Below are 16,148 nucleotides of genomic sequence, written 5' to 3'. Positions count from 1 at the left end.
GTGGGGCGCTCGGGGGCGGTCCTGCCCAGGACGGCGGCGGAGGCAGCGGGGCACAGCGAGGGCGGTGGCGGCACTGTAGGCACCATGTCGTACCCCGGGCACCCTGGCGGCGGAGGAGCGGGCGGCGGCTTCTACCCGGGCGGGGTAAGTGCAGCCAGCGTGGGCTCCAGGTCGGGGCTGCCCCTCGTCCAGGGGCCGCGGAGAGGCCATGGGAGGTGGCCCCCGGCGCCAAAGCACTGCGGGTTGGCCTGGCTCCCCCGGCTCCTCCGGCTGCGGATGTCCCCCGCCTGCCCCCTCGCCCCAGGGCCCAGCGTGGCGTCGCTTCTGTCTGTCTGTCTCTTCCCCGCCTTCCCCCACCCCTACCCCGATCTCCTTCTCCCTAGTGGCTTCCCGGGGTGTGGGCGCGGTGGATTGTGACCCTGGCCACTTCCCTGGTGGCTCTGGGACCACCCTGCGAGATGTGCACATTGAGTGTCGGTTTCCTTCCCCCTCCCGGTGTGTTTCCCCGGAAAACAACAGCCATTTTAAGGTAGGACGGTCCATAGAGCCAGCTTCTTCCCTTTGAAAGGGGAAGTGGAAGGGAGCAAGAAGTGAGGGGACATCGCGTGTCGGAAGGCTGCTGCGCTCCAGAGTGTGGGATGCGCGTCGTCGTGGGAACGGTTTCCAAGGAGGGTCCCTGCACCCCACTCCCCGCCTTAACGGACCCGGGCCCCGTTGCCGCCCAGCCTAGCCAGGCGCCCTCCTCCTGCCACTCGCACCCCTATGTCTACCACGGTGTTGTAACAATGCCTGCCCTCCTCGGTTCCTAAAACCTTTGAGGATACCGTCCAGATCTGTAAGAAATGAAAAACAATTCCGAGTCGCCTGCTCATCTGGGAAACTGGCAGGTGTGAAAGTTACTTCCTTTCTGCTGCAGCGGTCCCGTTCCTGACCGCTCATTTCGGTCGTCAGTTACTAGGCTATGGTGGCGAAATGGAAGGAAGTGGTGGAATGATTTGCACTTCGAAGGTGCTGGATTGTGGGGGAAGGGTGTGAAGGGCGGGGGAGGCTCCCAGCGTCCCCCCCCCCCGCCGCGGTGAAGAGTACGAGGCCTGGGCTGAGGATGCGCGTGTGCTTTCTGTTCACAGTACGGAGGGGCGCCCGGAGGGCCCGCGTTTCCCGGACAAGCTCAGGACCCGCTCTACGGTTACTTTGCGTCCGTCGCTGGACAGGTTAGCTTTCTCATCTACTGCTGCAGCTCTTGGCTCCCACTCATTGCCATTGAGGTCCATGCTGACCCACAATGACCCTATAGGACAGGACAGAACTGCAGCAGGGACTTTCCGAGAGAGTCTAACAGGGGTAGAATGGACCGCAGAGGAGTAGTCTTTCAACCGCGGATCCCGTGGTTCGAACTGCTGACCTTTGGTTAGCAACCCAACGCGTAACCACTAAGCCACCAGGGCTCCCATTTGTTACAGGGGTGCGGGGGTGGCGTGGGGTGAAGGAACTTTTGAAAATGAATCTCCTAGCTTTTGCAAAAAAGAGGGAGGAGAGGATTGACAACTATTTGAAACATTTAGAAGAAAATATATGCGTGTGTATGTTGATTCAATTCCATACTACTTGTGATTGAAGGAGGTGAGTTTTGCAGCGGATAGGGAAGTGTTAAGCGTGGGAATCGACCCGATTGCAGTCAGAATTTGGTTTTGGTTTTAGTGAAGAGAGAGCTATAAGGTAGAAAGATAGCGCAAGGTGGTTTCAAGAGAAGAAATTCAAGATGTAGTGAACATAAACTCCTAATTCAAGAAATGTCTTCATAATTATGTAGTGATATTCTAATGGATACTTTCTTCAAGTGAAATTTAATTGGCCATCAGTTCCTCCTCACCCTCACCCTTAGGAAGTAGATAAAATCCCACTAGTTTCTAAATAAATTTAGGATTATTCGCCTACAATAGGAGCCCTAGTGGCCTAATAAGTTCCCAGTTGGGTGACTCCAGCAGACACTTGGTAGGAGAGAAATAATGCCATCCCCTATAAAATTCACAGCCTGCGACGCTGTAGAGAGCAATGCTACCAAGTCCTATAGGCTCCCTATGGCTCAGAATTGACTTCTTAGCTGCTGGTTTGGGCTTTAAAAAAAAGTTTTGGGTGTTTTTTTGCTTTCTTGGTTTCCTAGTCTAATGCAGCTAATCTTGTGAACCATTTAGTTTCTCTGTGAGACAGGTGCTGGTACTAGATAAAGCTTCTCCATGCCCTTATGAAGCATTGTGGCCTGTTGACTTAGAGAATTGGGGGCAGCTCCCCAAGATCTTTCACTTCTCTGCATGCCCGGAGAATCAGCAAGTACCTGCTCACCTTGAGAGAGGACACTGTCCCCAGCTCACGAGGCCACTGTTTATAGTAAATATCCTGTTACTACTGGTGTTTGCCCTTACAAGTCCAATTTAATTTTATTGTGAGGACAAGCTAGAAATAACAAGATTCTAATATGACAACAGCAAGGTGTTGGACTTGACTCAATGGCAGTGGGTTTGGGTTCTTTAACATGAAGATGCCACAGACCACTGCGGGCTTAAGACCACCTTACAAACAGCACCCTGAGAAACAGTTTGAGAAATCGAATGGAAAATTGAGTCTATAATTGGAAGAGCTTCCTCTTAAGTATCTGCTTAATCTATTAATGATCCGTATCTTTGAAACCACAAGACACGGCCAACTTCAAGTCTAGTATTCTTAGATTGCCTCCACCTGCAGCTTGTAAGTGACCCTACCTGCTTAGCTTTCAGCAGCCCTGGCCTGTATTCAGCATATCCATTGCCTTTCAAATGACTGGCCCTGCTCCTTCACTTGTGACTTATTATACCCATGTACTTGAGGGGTTAGTTATTTTATTTTGAAATCCCTGAAAAATGACATCTGTCTAGCTCTGATCTAGTTCAGCCAGTCAATGGACATTGGGAACCTCTGTCTTCCACACAGAATTGTGTTAAGGTGAAAAATATCATTCATCAAATCATAAGAAAAGCTAACCAAAGAATCCCCTATCTGTGTGAGCCAAACTTATTTACTGTGGCCAGTTGTGTACTCCACAAAAGACAAAACACAGAAAGACATCTCAATTAAAGAGACTAGAATAAGATTGTTAAGCACTTCTGAAAATAATTTTACTTTAAATACTTGTTAGTTTTGGTAGCTTCCTAGCTTAGACTGAATGAGTAGTTGCCAAGATAAACCTATTCTATTTATACATTTATATATAAACTCATTTCAGTGTGTGGTTTTGTTTGTTTGTTTGATTAGAAGAGGAACTTTTGCTTGAAACTACTAGCAAAACTAATTCAAGAATTTGGCAAAAGGAGGGGCTGAATATCCCGGAAGAAAGCACAGCCTTACTTCTGCTTACTTAGTAATCTATAGTGAACAGTTTTAGTGAAGCCCATGTGAAACTGTTCACTCGAGATTACTAAGTAAGCACAAGAAAGCTCATGCTTGCCTTGCTTATTGGGCACTCCATTCCGCCAGAGATTGTAAATTTACAAAGAGGCTTTGACTCCATAGGACTGTGCAGTGAGGATGAGAAAGCGAGAGATGCCAGCCCAACCTAGAAGCAGAGTCTTTGATGTGAAAAACTGTGAAAATGTTTACTAGCGATTAGCAAGTAAGCACAAATAACCGTGCTTTTGGGTAATCCAGCGCCGTACAAATGAAATGTACAGATGTAAAGCACTTTGCGGCTCTGTCAGATTTTGCTTAATGGTTATTTACAATACAGCCTGGAACTGAATGCCTGCTTTACTTAGGGATGGGAACTGTGCTTTTGTGTATGTCCTCAATTATCCATTTGTGGAAGAGGGCTTAATAATCCGATAGCTTTCACCATTAGACGATATTTTGGAAGCAAAGGGAGTAAAGGAATGCCCACTTTATAGACTGTATTTGGTGGGGGCGGGGGAATCTCGTGAGCGATGATACAGATGTCTTTGGTCTTATTACTACATTGAACACTGAAGCTAATCAAAGAACCAGAAGGTACACAATCACTATTGCGACTTCTCTTCCTGTTTTGTTTGTCGTCACCCCCCACCCCCCAAAGGATGGGCAAATCGATGCCGACGAGTTGCAGAGGTGTCTGACCCAGTCGGGCATTGCCGGCGGCTACAAACGTAAGTTGACCGAGCGCGTCTCCACCAGCCCGCTCGGGTGTCTGCAGTTCACTGGTCCCTGCGATTATTGTGAGCAAGGAAGGGGAGCTTTTCTGATTCAGCAGAGTTGAGAATGTCAAAAGCTAAAGCCAGTTGTTTATTATTTCACAAAATATATTTAACAATTCCTAATATCCGTCCCCACCATCGAAATGGATTTCCTGGGTTTGGGTTCCGTGTGTCTGGGGCCATTTGAAGCAGGGAGACCGTTTCTCTGGCCGCCTTCACAAAGGACACGGTCAGGTGTTGAAATGAAATCTGCCAGGTCAGGTGTCATTCATGACAGGAGCTAACATTGCCTGCTGTCTGTTTGCCAAGCGCATGCTCGCCCCAAGCCTGGGGGACATTGAGGGCTTGGTGTGGCCAGGCCCACATTCCTGGTTCTGGTCCCTGGTTCCTCCGGTACTGAACTCCAGGCACTTACTCAAAACATGCCTAGCACATGGCTGCCCTCAGGGATTTCCTCTTTAGAGGCTGTGTACCCAGCACGTGGTCCGGCTAAGTAGGAAATAGCTGTCTGATTTATGAGCTCCTTACACTGGTCCATCTCTTTCCCTTCATCCCTTTCCCACCTGCTGGATCCCTGCCGTAGGGAGCAGCCCTCACCCCCCGGCCTGGGCTGCAGATAAGGAAATGGTGCCAAGGCATCGCAGTGGGGCTCGGCCTGCTCCATCAACTCGGACACCCGCACCTCATGCTTTTTCTTCAAAGCACATATGACAAAATCGTGTCTGAGCTCAGTTGCGCTACCCCCAAACATCTTTGCCAATCACTGAGACAGAGTATCTCACTTCACCCCAATCTCATGCTAAGCTGTGAATTAAAATGCTCAAGCTAGAACTGATACTTATTTAGAAGGCACAGTGGCTTCTTTGAACCACTTTCTAAGGTGTATTTTAACTGACTCTTGTTGAACTCTATGTTTTTCTTCTTGTGACTGAACTAGATTACGATTTCCTAGTTGGGGAAATTCATACAAAAGAGGAACCTTTTACATTTCTACCATTTTATTTTGATCCTAGACAAAAGCAGCCGTATTTTCTAAATTGAGAAGAATTTTTTTCAACAGTTACAGGCAACTTATTGCAAAGTATTAACCTGGAACAGTTGGGCTGGTGAACAAAAGAGTTTTATAGCTGGTTTAAGGAAGTTTCACAAAGCAGACTATTATTCTGTTCCCTTCTCAGTAGTAAGAGGTGTGGCAGGTTTTAAACTCTGACTTTCAAAGTGGGCTGTGTATCCCTGGAGAGCAGGTGTTATAATACCTGTTTCATCTGAGGAAGCCACTTGAGTGAATGAGTTATACATAAGACATTTCCTGAGTCACCCGGACCATGTGATTATATTCCTTTGCTTACTGTCATCTGGTCCTGAACTATTGTTTGCAAATATTTCACAATGAACCACAAAACCAGTCCTGCTGTCAGTACACAGTAGAACCCTGGATGCTAATCCGTTCTAGAAGGAGCATCTCGGTGATGCAGTCATGTTCCAAATCAATTTTTTTCATAAGAAATAACTGAAAACAATTAATTCATTCTCTATCACCAAGTTTTTACCCAAAAATTTCAAAGTAAACAAGTTCAGAGTTAAATAATATAGTTTAAATAAGAAACACATTTAAAAAGTTTTTAACAACTACAGTATGGCCCATACCTTGAGACTGATGAGGATCTGGATCTGTGGACACGGATGTGGAGAGGAGGGGTGGCCAGAGAGTCATTGTTGGGGAGGGGAATGTCCTTCCTTAAAAATCAACTAGTAGCTGCTTTTCAGGAGTTTTCTCCCTTCTTTCCCTTTTTTCACTAGGACCTGACTGGCTTTCTCTAAAAAAAAAAAAAAAAAAATTGTCTAATGTGGCCCACTGTTGGTATTTCCTTAACTGTTTTTTAAAAGGGTTTACTAAATTATCAACAATATCAATAACATGTTTAATCAGTTTTTTATCATGATGATTCTTTTCAAAAAAAGTCTTTCTTAGGACCCATGTTTTTCTTCTAAAACCAGTACAAAAAGCCACAATACCTAAGAAGATTATAGCTGAACGCTTGGAACACAGCCACAAAAGGTTTAAACTATCAACGCCAACTAAAGCCAAGTGACTGAAACACAAACTGCTTTTGTTTACAAAAACCACATGCATTGGGTCGGATCCCGATGTTTTGTTTGAGCTCCGATGCAAAATTTTCTCGACATTTTGGGTCAGAATCTGATTATGTTGAGTACTGACACGGTCGAGTACCAGGGTGCTACTGTACATCAATTGGTCTTTTCCACCCCGGTTCACAACCAAAAGGCACACATTCTCGTCTTTGTGAGGGGGAAGTAGGTATGTGAGGTTGGGTTGACTAAAGAAACAAATCCAGGGACACTCATGTGTAAGAGAGAACGTTATATCAAGAAGTAATTATATAGCAAGCAAACATCCTGGCCCAGTCCACTCAAGTCCATAAGTCTGATACTAGTCCATAATTCCCTCCTCAGACTCACGCAGCCACATGCAATGATGCAGAATGCAGGAAGATTCTAGGCTGGTGGATGCAAAGTCTTGTGGAGCCAATGGAAGCCTCACAGGGTTGGTGCAGGTCTCAGCGTGTCTCATGAACAGGAAGGTGAAGGCAGAAGTTGGGCGGGAGGGTGGGGTGGGGCGACCTCCAGAAAGCCATTTGTCTTGGTCCCACCTCCAAAGGGGGTCATCAAGCTGTGACCTAATTGACAGGATAAACTCCATCCATATCTTACAGGTGCCATATTGGGGCAAAAAACCCCACTAACTATCACAGTGGGGGTGGGGGGATGAATACTCCAGCCAATATCTAGGAGCCTCCTCTTAACCAGTTTAAACACAGCTGTACCTAAAGATTAGGTTGATGGAAGAAGTTGTTTTAGTTGAGGCAGTAATTCAACTTCTCTCTTCCTTGAGTTGTTCCCTTGCAATGAAGATGAGAGAATCATCTGGAGTCCGACTTGTCTACTAGGCCCATTACATAGACTATCTCTAAGGCAATCTAATGCACGGAACAGGAGAGAGAGCGAAAGTAAAGATAAGATTATCTAAACGATATTTGAAGTGTGCACCGATTTAAAATAGAATTAACACTAAAGAACAAAAAGTCCTATCGTTGTGTGCTCACCTACCTAATATGATTGCTGAAGGCAAATGGGTGCATAAGCAAATGTGGTGAAGAAAGCTGATGGTGCCTGGCCATCAAAAGATATAGCGTCTGGCTTTTAAAGGCTTGAAGAGAAACAAGCGGCCATCTAGCTCAGAAGCAACAACACCCACATGGAAGAAGTAAACCAGCCTGTGTGATCGTATCAGACATCAAAAAACAAAAAATCATATCATTGTGAATGAGGGGGAGTACAGAGTGGGGACCCAAAGCTCATCTGTAGGCAAGTGGACATCCCCTTACAGAAGAGTCACGGGGAGGAGACAAGCCAGTCAGGGTGCAATGTAGCAATGATGAAACATACAACTTTCCTCTAGTTCCTAAATGCTTCCTCCCCCTGCCCACTATCATGATCCCAATTCTACCTTACACTGGTAGACCGAGGATGTACACTGATACAGATAGGAACTGGAAACACAGGGAATCCAGGACGGATGATCCCTTCAGGACCAGTGGTGTGAGTGGTGATACAAGGAGGATGGAGGAAAGGTGGGGTAGAAAGGGGGAACTGATTACAGGGATCTACACATAACCTCCTCCCTGGGGGACAGACAACAGAAAAGTGGGTGAAGGGAGATATCGGACAGTGTAAGATATGACAAAATAATAATTTATAAATTATCAAGGGTTCATGAGGGAAGGTGGGGTGTGGGGAGAAGGGAGGAAATGAGGAGCTAATATTAAGGGCCCAAGTAGAAAGCAAATGTTTTGAGAATGACGATGGCAACAAATGTACAAATGTGCTTGACACAGTGGATTGTATGGATTGTGACAAGAATTGTATGAGCCCCCAGTAAAATGATTTTAAAAAGAAAAAAAAGTTATATGAGCCCAAACAAAATGATTAAATAAAAAAAATAGAATTCACACTAACATTTTGTTACCATATATTACATAATATATATGAATATATAGTAATACTATATATTTTAGGAGCCCTAGTGGTCTAGTGGTTATGTGTTGGACTGCAATCTTCATGGTCGGCAGTTTGAAACCACCAGCAGCTCCACGGGAGCAACACTGGGCATTGTACTCCCATAAATGGTTAGCAGTTTCAGAAATCCACAGAGGGTCACTATGACTCGAAGGCAGTAAGAGAGAGAGATTGATTATATATTATAGTAACAAAACATTTATTAACATTAATAAAATCTGTTTTAAAAATAGGCAGTTAACAAAACTGAGCAAGTTTTCTTCAACCAAACTGATTAGATCTCAGGAAGTTAGGCCTGTGGTTGGTTGGCACCCTGTAGCTCCCAGGCCACATACAGCTCATTTGGTACATACCTGTGGTTCTGAAGTCAAATTGAAAATGAAAATAAAACTATCAAGTTTCATTTAAAGGATATTATTCAGATAATGGTGATTTCATTTGTGAAAACACATTTATGGCTCTTGAGTAATTTAAAGTTTTTGTGAGAGATTGGATTGGCTCCTCCATCTCATACGTTTGCCAACCCCCGATCTAGGCCATTTGAACTGTCCGGTGAAGTTTCTGCAATCTCATTGTATCCCCTTCACATCCTTCTCATAAAAGTTGCCAACCGAGCTCTGGCCTGTCATGTGTAGCCCAGCTGGAGATTGAAGGACCAACATAGAAGGAACACAGGACTGTGACAAACGTGGGGAACTATAATTTGCTCTGTTTAAAGGGGGTTAAAAAGTAAATGCAGGGAATTTTACTTAGCTCACTTGAGTTCTAAATTCACTTTAGAGGCAGGGGAATATGGAGCTTGAAAGATCTATTATAAATATGAGTTCACATGAGTCTTCACAAAGCCCCAGACCTGGAGAAGCTATAGTTGGGGCTGTGTAAAGAATTTCTAGTAGAAGAGTAAGCTTGATACCTGTTACTGAAGCTTAGAGGGTTTTAAATTCACTTTGGTTAAGAGGCAGCTGGTGGGGCGGGGAGGCAGATGGGAGAATGAAGCTAGGAAGATCTGTGAAAAATATTCACGTGAGCTTCTTAACGAAGTTCTGTAATTTATATTAGTCTTGTCCCTGTGGCCTAGCGGTTACATGCGAAGCTGCTAACTGCGGGGTCCGTGGTTGGAAAGCACCAGGTCCCCTGTCAGAGAGAAGCAAGGCGTTTTCCTCCTTTAAAGAGTCCCAGTGTCAGAAACCCGCAGCGGCACTTCTCTCCTGTCCTGTGCATCTCTATGAGTTGGAATTCACTCGATGGGAGTGAGCTTTTGTCCATGTGATCTTGGCCACTTCTGCCCTTTAGCCTGAGAGTTTCTTTCTCCCTACATAATATTTTGGAAGGCATTGCTTTCCATTAGCATGTATGATGAGTGTGGTTTTTTATTTTTAAATTCCTCATGTTAGGTGGTTGATTACGATAGGCAGTTAATGAATGGGTTCACACAGTCCACTTGCCTGGACTAAATGAAATGCCTTCCAAACACATTTGAACTCTCAGTAAAATAAACCATGACCATCCGAAATTGTTCTCTCAACCTTAAGAACTTTCTTATTTAACACACAATTCAAACATATGTGTATCTTCATGTATACGCTTATTATATAGGACAAGTTATGGGCTGTTTGCAGTATCATTCAGCGCACATATGTAGGGGAAAAACTGAAAAACATGGAACATCTCTTACTTTAGACCTGTTATCAGTAGGACTAGTCCCAGGACATCTTGCCTGGTGAAGTAAGAATCCGAGAGAAAGAAAACCCTCCACAGGACAAACTGACCTAGCCATACACGGAGCTCAAACAAAGCAACCTTTTCACCTTCAAAGTACTCTCCGTTACACTTAATGCGCTTGTCAAATCTGCAGTTCCACTCTTGGAAACACTTTTCTAACTCATCTGTTTCGATGGCTGACAGCACCACCCTCATTTTTTCTTCACCTCTTCTAAGTCATCAAATTTCTGTCCTTTTCATGCCCCTCTTCAATTGCGGAAACAAAAAGAAGTCACACAGAGTGAGATCAGGTGAGTAAGGTGTGTGGGGCAAGAGAGGCATGCTGTTTTTGCCAAAAACTGGCACACTGAGATGGCTGCGTGAGCAGGTGCATTGTCGTGATGGCAAAACCAATCCTGTCTGCCCCAAATCAGGCCTTTGTTGTTGCATACTGCCACACAATCTCTTCAGAACCTCTAAATTGAAAGTTTGTTTAATAGTCTGACATGGTGGAATGAACTCCAAATGCATTCTTCCCCTCACATCAATAAACAAATGAGCATTGTTGCAACTCTATATAATTTGGCTCTACATACATTTAATAGCAAATAAAAGTAAAGTATATAGATAATAATAACCGCAATCAATTTTTTATGGATCCAGCATAATGTAAATATTTGCAATTATGTTCCTACAACCACATTTTCTTGCCTTTACAGCTTTTAACCTGGAGACATGTCGGCTGATGGTTTCTATGCTGGATGTATCCTTTGTTGCTGAGAGAGTACTTTTTTTCTGACCCAAAAAAATTTTTTTCTTCTAAAAGAATTTATCTCAAAATTAGTACCTAGTAAACAAACTGACCAATAACTACGGGAGAGCTTTCTGAAACAATTAACTTTGCAGATGGAATTCGGTGTGAACAAATAAAGGAAGCTTACTAAGTATACTATTAGTCTTTAAGAATTTAAGTACGCATCAGAGTAGAAAGTAGAGAAATAAGTGGCCAAGCAAGCTTTTATTTTCTCTTCAACATTGAGTGTCTTGCCTGCTTCACTCCTGACCTTCAAGTGATGAGATTGTTGTACATCACAGTTGCTTAACTCTGTTCAGCTCCGCATCACTGTTGAGGGAGTTTAGCTAGTGTTGAACCTGCAGTGCCTTTTCTCCTCCCTCAGTTTCCAAAAGGGGTGTCTTTGGGTGTGGGGGTCTTGACAAGGGGTAGGAAGGCCAAAGGGGACTTAGGACAGAAGGGTGGACAGCAGAGTCTGGGGCACCCAGAAAGGAAAGCCCAAGTCCAATGGCATTACATTTTATGCAGGGCTTGTGTTGAAGGTGTTATTTTCTTACAATTATATCACACAGTTTATACTTTTCCCACCATGAAAACAGGTACTCAAGAGTTTTTTTCTCCATTGGTCCTTATATTTTTTTATTTCACACCAAGAAGAAACTTAAGTGATTTTTAAGTCTTGTTAGCAGGAAGGATGTTAACCCCGCCTCCCCCCTTATCCTTGATCTCTGCTGAAGTGTTGCAAAAGAAAGATGCTCCGATCCTTGATTACAGTTCAGAGAGACATGTCGGGCACAATGGGTTTCACTGAGTTTAAAGAACTCTGGGCTGTACTGAATGGCTGGAGACAGCACTTCATCAGTTTCGACAGTGACAGAAGTGGCACGGTGGATCCTCAGGAATTGCAGAAGGCCCTGACGACGATGGGTGTGTATTGATGACTCCAAATTGTTTGTTTGCCAATAGAGTTGTTTCTCATTTCCAAAGGCGTCACTTTGAGGCAGTTTCTCTGTTGGGTCTGATCTGATGTCTTAAATATGTTAGCCATTATGTGCATTTATAATAAGTTCTCAGTCTTAAAAAAAAAAAGAACAATAACTGTGCTTGGTTATTTTTTCAATGATCTATTTTATAATCTTTATTTTTGTTGTTGCTGGTGTAATTTTCTCCCTTTTAGGATTTAGGTTGAGTCCCCAGGCTGTGAATTCAATTGCAAAAAGGTACAGCACCAATGGGAAGATCACCTTTGATGACTACATTGCCTGCTGCGTCAAACTCAGGGCGCTCACAGGTATGCTCTGAGGTCTAGTCACTGCCATGGGCCAAGCCGTCACTGTCCTGACATTTCACTTCTCAGTGCTTCTGAATGTCTCTTCTATCATTCTAGTTTTCCCTCCTAAGAACAGTGTATTCGTAATATTTCTTTCTGGCTTATCAAAAGAATAGCATAATGGTTAAGTGCTTAGCTGGTAACCAAGATTGGAAGTTCAAATTCATCCAGCGGCTACATGGAAAAGCTGGTGATTTGCTCCAGTAAAGATGACAGCTTAGGGGGCAGCTCTACCTTGTCAGATGGTGTCAGTATAAATTGGAATCATAGCATACAACAAGCATATACAACAGTCAAAACACATAAAACTGTTCACACAGCTTAGTAAGAGAGCTCAAATTAGCTTATTCTTACCTTGCTAGTGTGTAATGCAACATGGAACAGAATAAATTTGGTTTTCCAGAATTTTTATAGATTAGTAATTTGCCATTACAATGGTTTTGCAAAACTTTGCCAAAATGTTCTAAAACATATCAGGTTATAAAATTTGTGATTTCTCTCTAGAATGTGAATTATTCCAGAAGACTGTAGTTGCTCGGTTCAGTTCTCTTTCATAACTCATCTAATGGACAAGTAACTTGAAATGGTGGCCTGGTGCTTCCGATGCATCTTCCTTAGCCAGGAAGATGATCAAACTTTGGTATACCGTAGACGTGGTTGTACATCAAACCCACACACATTCATATCGTTAGCCTCTTTTGCTCTGGCTTTTTATCGATATAGTCTGGTTGCACAAGTTGTGTTATTTCATTTTGAATCCAATGCCAAAGTAATTAACTGTTGTGATTTTAGGAAAGAGTAAAGTAAACCATAAATTCTTACTCGGTTGTTTACAGACAGCTTTCGAAGACGGGACACTGGCCAGCAAGGCGTTGTGAACTTCCCATATGATGATGTAAGTCTCAGTGAATTTAAGGGCTGCTAACTAAGTGGGTGTGGCTAAGATGTGCTTCCGAGTGTCCTCAGTGAAGTTACCTGCTAAGAGCAGAACTCTTGGGGATTAAGTGATCAGAGGGCATTTCTGTCCAAAAGTTAAAACTCACTAGTAATGTTACAAAGTCCCGGGGTCACAAACAATTTGTGCTCAAATGCTAACCTGAAAGTTGGTGGTTCAAGCCCACCCAACAATACTGTGGAAGAAAAGACCAGGTGGTGTGCTGCTTGTTAGGACTGTAGCCAAGTGAATGCTTGGGAGGAGTTCTGCTCTGTAGCGCATGGGGTCGCTGTGAGTCAGTCTACTCAGTGACAAGTGATAACAGAAAACAGTAATTCGGTTACAAAGTTCTTATTGACATGCTGTATTCTTTTCAAAACAACAGCACTCTAAAGCTGAGACAAGAAATTTTACTTACTATTACCCTTGTCCATCAGTAGCCTACCAGCTAACAATACCACTAGTTAGTGGTATTTAACTAATGCACTGCATCAAAGTAACTCGTGTTTAAGACCCAGCTTGCCGCACGTATTAAGCTGCACCCGTGCAGGTTTCTGCATTGGCCTGAGCCTGTGTGAGAGAAGAGGACGTAGTAATCATGCCGTCCTCACTGTCCTCAACAAACATCATGCAAACACCTGTCTGCTTTGACCGTCGGTACACAAATCTCCTCAATCCCTGAGAAGTAGCCTTAGCATAGAGCTGTACTCTGCATACTTGGGATCTTCACTGGGACCCAGCTTAAGTCTCACTGTAAAAGAAGTTATTTACCGAATAGCCAGTCTACATCAAGTAGCACAGGCCCTGTAACCAGTGTGGACATAACCAAGTGCCACTTGACTGCATTAGTTGGATGTGCATAATTAAACAAAGATGTTTTATTATTTGACTCCATATTTTGTACAGCTATTGTTTTTTTTTCCAGTCCATCTATAGAATTGCAATCACTGTGATTTCGATTCTAAATTGTTTCTTTGTTACAAGTACAGAGATGTACATATTTTTGGTTTATCAGCTGCTATAGCTATGCAGACACTTATGATCCTGGAGACCCCTTTACTCCCTTGGCTGGAAGATGCTTTCTCTTTAGTGTGCACTCCCTTCTCCGAGACCAAGCCCCAGTGGTGTAGTCATGGCAGACCGGGCTGCGATTCGCATGGTGGGCAGTTCAGAACCACCAGCAGCTCCACAGGAGAAAGACTGGGCTTTCTCAACAGTAAGGCTCAGAAACCCAAAAGGGGTCGCTGTGAGTCAGCACTGACTTGATGGCAGTGAGTTTAACTTCTCGGCATGTAGAATAGACAGCTTTGGCCTCAGAAGGGGCTGCTGCGAAGGCTTAGGTCCCCCCTTCCTTTTCTTGAAAGCAGGGATAAGGCTCTAAGAATGAGTGGTCGCAAGGGTAAAGCCCAGTGCCTCACTGGTGTTGGGAACCAGCAGAGTCTACTACTGTGTGTCTAGTTGGGAAGGAAACACTTTGCAATGAATTCTGGGGCCTCTAAAGGTTCCCAGGGGCTATAACAGTGGAAACTCGTGTCTAGAGTATAAGCTATTATTTGGAATTTAAATAATTCTTATGCAAATAAGATCAGCATCCTCTAAGATTAGATTTGAGAACAACCTCCTTGTATTTAACAGCTTGCCTCACAAAAAACAACAAATAAAAACCTTCCCATCTATCACTTATTTATATTTCAGAAAAGTTTTTTTCTTTCTTAATTCACAGTTTAAATTTGAAAAGCAAAATGCAAGCTGCCTAACAGACAGATAGGGTGTATTGAGTGCTACGCGGCCTGTCATCTAACACCGCCTCTTCTCTTTCAGTTCATTCAGTGTGTCATGAGTGTCTAAATCAAGAGGAGGCTGCATGACCATTCTCAACATTCCTCCGGGGCTCTCCTTTCATCCTCCGCAGCCATGTGTGTACACTTAGGCCGCCATGTACCCGTGACAGCTTGTAAAAGTTTTTACTTTATGTACAGCTTAAGTTTTGTGTGTAGTTTTGATAATAAATTCTTTGGAATCTAAATAACCCACAACCATGACTATTATACCATATTGAACTTCAATCATGTCAGCCAGCCACACCGTATTTTCCTGCTAATGCACTTTCTTGCAGACTTAAGTATGCAAATGTTTAAGGAGTATTATGTATTTTTTACTGTAATGTTCTAAAAACTTTTAGTCGGGTGACTGCTATTGTCAGCTCCCAGAGGGGCTTTTGCATGCTTTTGGAAGTCGCGCTGTGCACACTGCTATGTTCCTGGGGGTAGCCAGAGCACGTACTTTAGTGGAAGCTTAGTGCAAGTCTGAAGGCATACAGGTATCTTCACAGCTGTGTGAGTGGACAGGGAACCCGAGTGATTATTTTCTGCCTCTTCAAGACCTATTGAATAACTTGAATGGTAAATACTGCCTGTCACCGATCCCTCTTGGTCATCTTCCATGTAGACTTTTAATATACTTTGAATTCTCAGTACAGTATGAGGTTACCTACTTAGAAAATTGATAGGAAAAAACTAAAGGAATATGTGAAACTGGTTGTTTTGTGGCTAACTGGAATTTAAGTGACTTGACTTTGTCCATTTCAATATTTCCAACTTCTCTACAATGGGTATTTCCTTTTAAAGTCAGAATATAACTAATTTTTAAAATATCAGTTATCCATTTTTAATGTGCATTTTGCTCACACATATCTTAAAAATACAATGCAAAAGGACTGGAAAGAGTATACCAAAAATTTGAGGTGGTTATTACTGGGAGTTAGCTTCATGGGTTTTTTCTTTCCTCTTACTATTTTTCTAAATTTTCTCTGATAAGAGGATAGTACTTTCATAATAGAAGGGAAAAATGTTTTTTTGAACCACAGACTTTGAAGTGAGACCTGGATTCCCGTCCAGGTTGTACCTCCTGTTAAGTCTATTTCCTGCTCACGGCAGGCGATCGCGGCCCGTCTTCTCCACTGTGAATAGGGTAGCTGTGAACTGCAAACAGCGTCGGCATTAATGTGTGCCAACAATATCTGTTTCTTAAACTTAAAACTGATTGGGCAGCTTTCTTTTCCAAAAAAGTTGAACAGATTAAAATGAAGTTGGTCTG

The 16,148-nt window shown here is 43.4% G+C and overlaps 1 protein-coding gene across 2 annotated transcripts; it reads left to right on the top strand.

Moving 5' to 3' along the window:
- Nucleotides 1-44: 44 nt before the first annotated feature.
- On the top strand, nt 45-15,085 carry SRI (sorcin). 2 transcript variants are annotated; one of them, XM_004702645.2, is made up of 8 exons: nt 45-144; nt 1,128-1,211; nt 4,079-4,148; nt 10,715-10,758; nt 11,568-11,715; nt 11,966-12,079; nt 12,955-13,013; nt 14,874-15,085. In XM_004702645.2, exons 1-8 carry the CDS (start codon nt 85-87, stop codon nt 14,898-14,900), a joined length of 606 nt encoding a protein of 201 aa, XP_004702702.1. In that variant the 5' UTR covers nt 45-84; the 3' UTR covers nt 14,901-15,085. The 2 variants fall into 2 exon arrangements, with proteins under 2 accessions (XP_004702702.1, XP_045144789.1); XM_045288854.1 differs by lacking the exon at nt 45-144 and adding an exon at nt 958-1,008.
- Nucleotides 15,086-16,148: the final 1,063 nt, after the last annotated feature.

This window comes from Echinops telfairi, unplaced genomic scaffold, assembly GCF_000313985.2.
Source record: "Echinops telfairi isolate 266 unplaced genomic scaffold, ASM31398v2 ScPeMD7_23;HRSCAF=83, whole genome shotgun sequence".
Classification (NCBI taxonomy): Eukaryota; Metazoa; Chordata; class Mammalia; order Afrosoricida; family Tenrecidae; genus Echinops; species Echinops telfairi.
Note: the sequence above shows the minus strand (reverse complement) of the source record. Positions and strands in the feature narration are given on the sequence as shown.

Bases quoted from the DNA above. Each gene is read 5' to 3' on its own strand.
- SRI (XM_004702645.2), top strand. From the start codon at position 85: ATGTCGTACCCCGGGCACCCTGGCGGCGGAGGAGCGGGCGGCGGCTTC. The intron at 4,149-10,714 runs GTAAGTTGACCG...TTGCCTTTACAG, and splicing joins CATTGCCGGCGGCTACAAAC to CTTTTAACCTGGAGACATGT. The intron at 11,716-11,965 runs GTGTGTATTGAT...TCTCCCTTTTAG, and splicing joins GAAGGCCCTGACGACGATGG to GATTTAGGTTGAGTCCCCAG.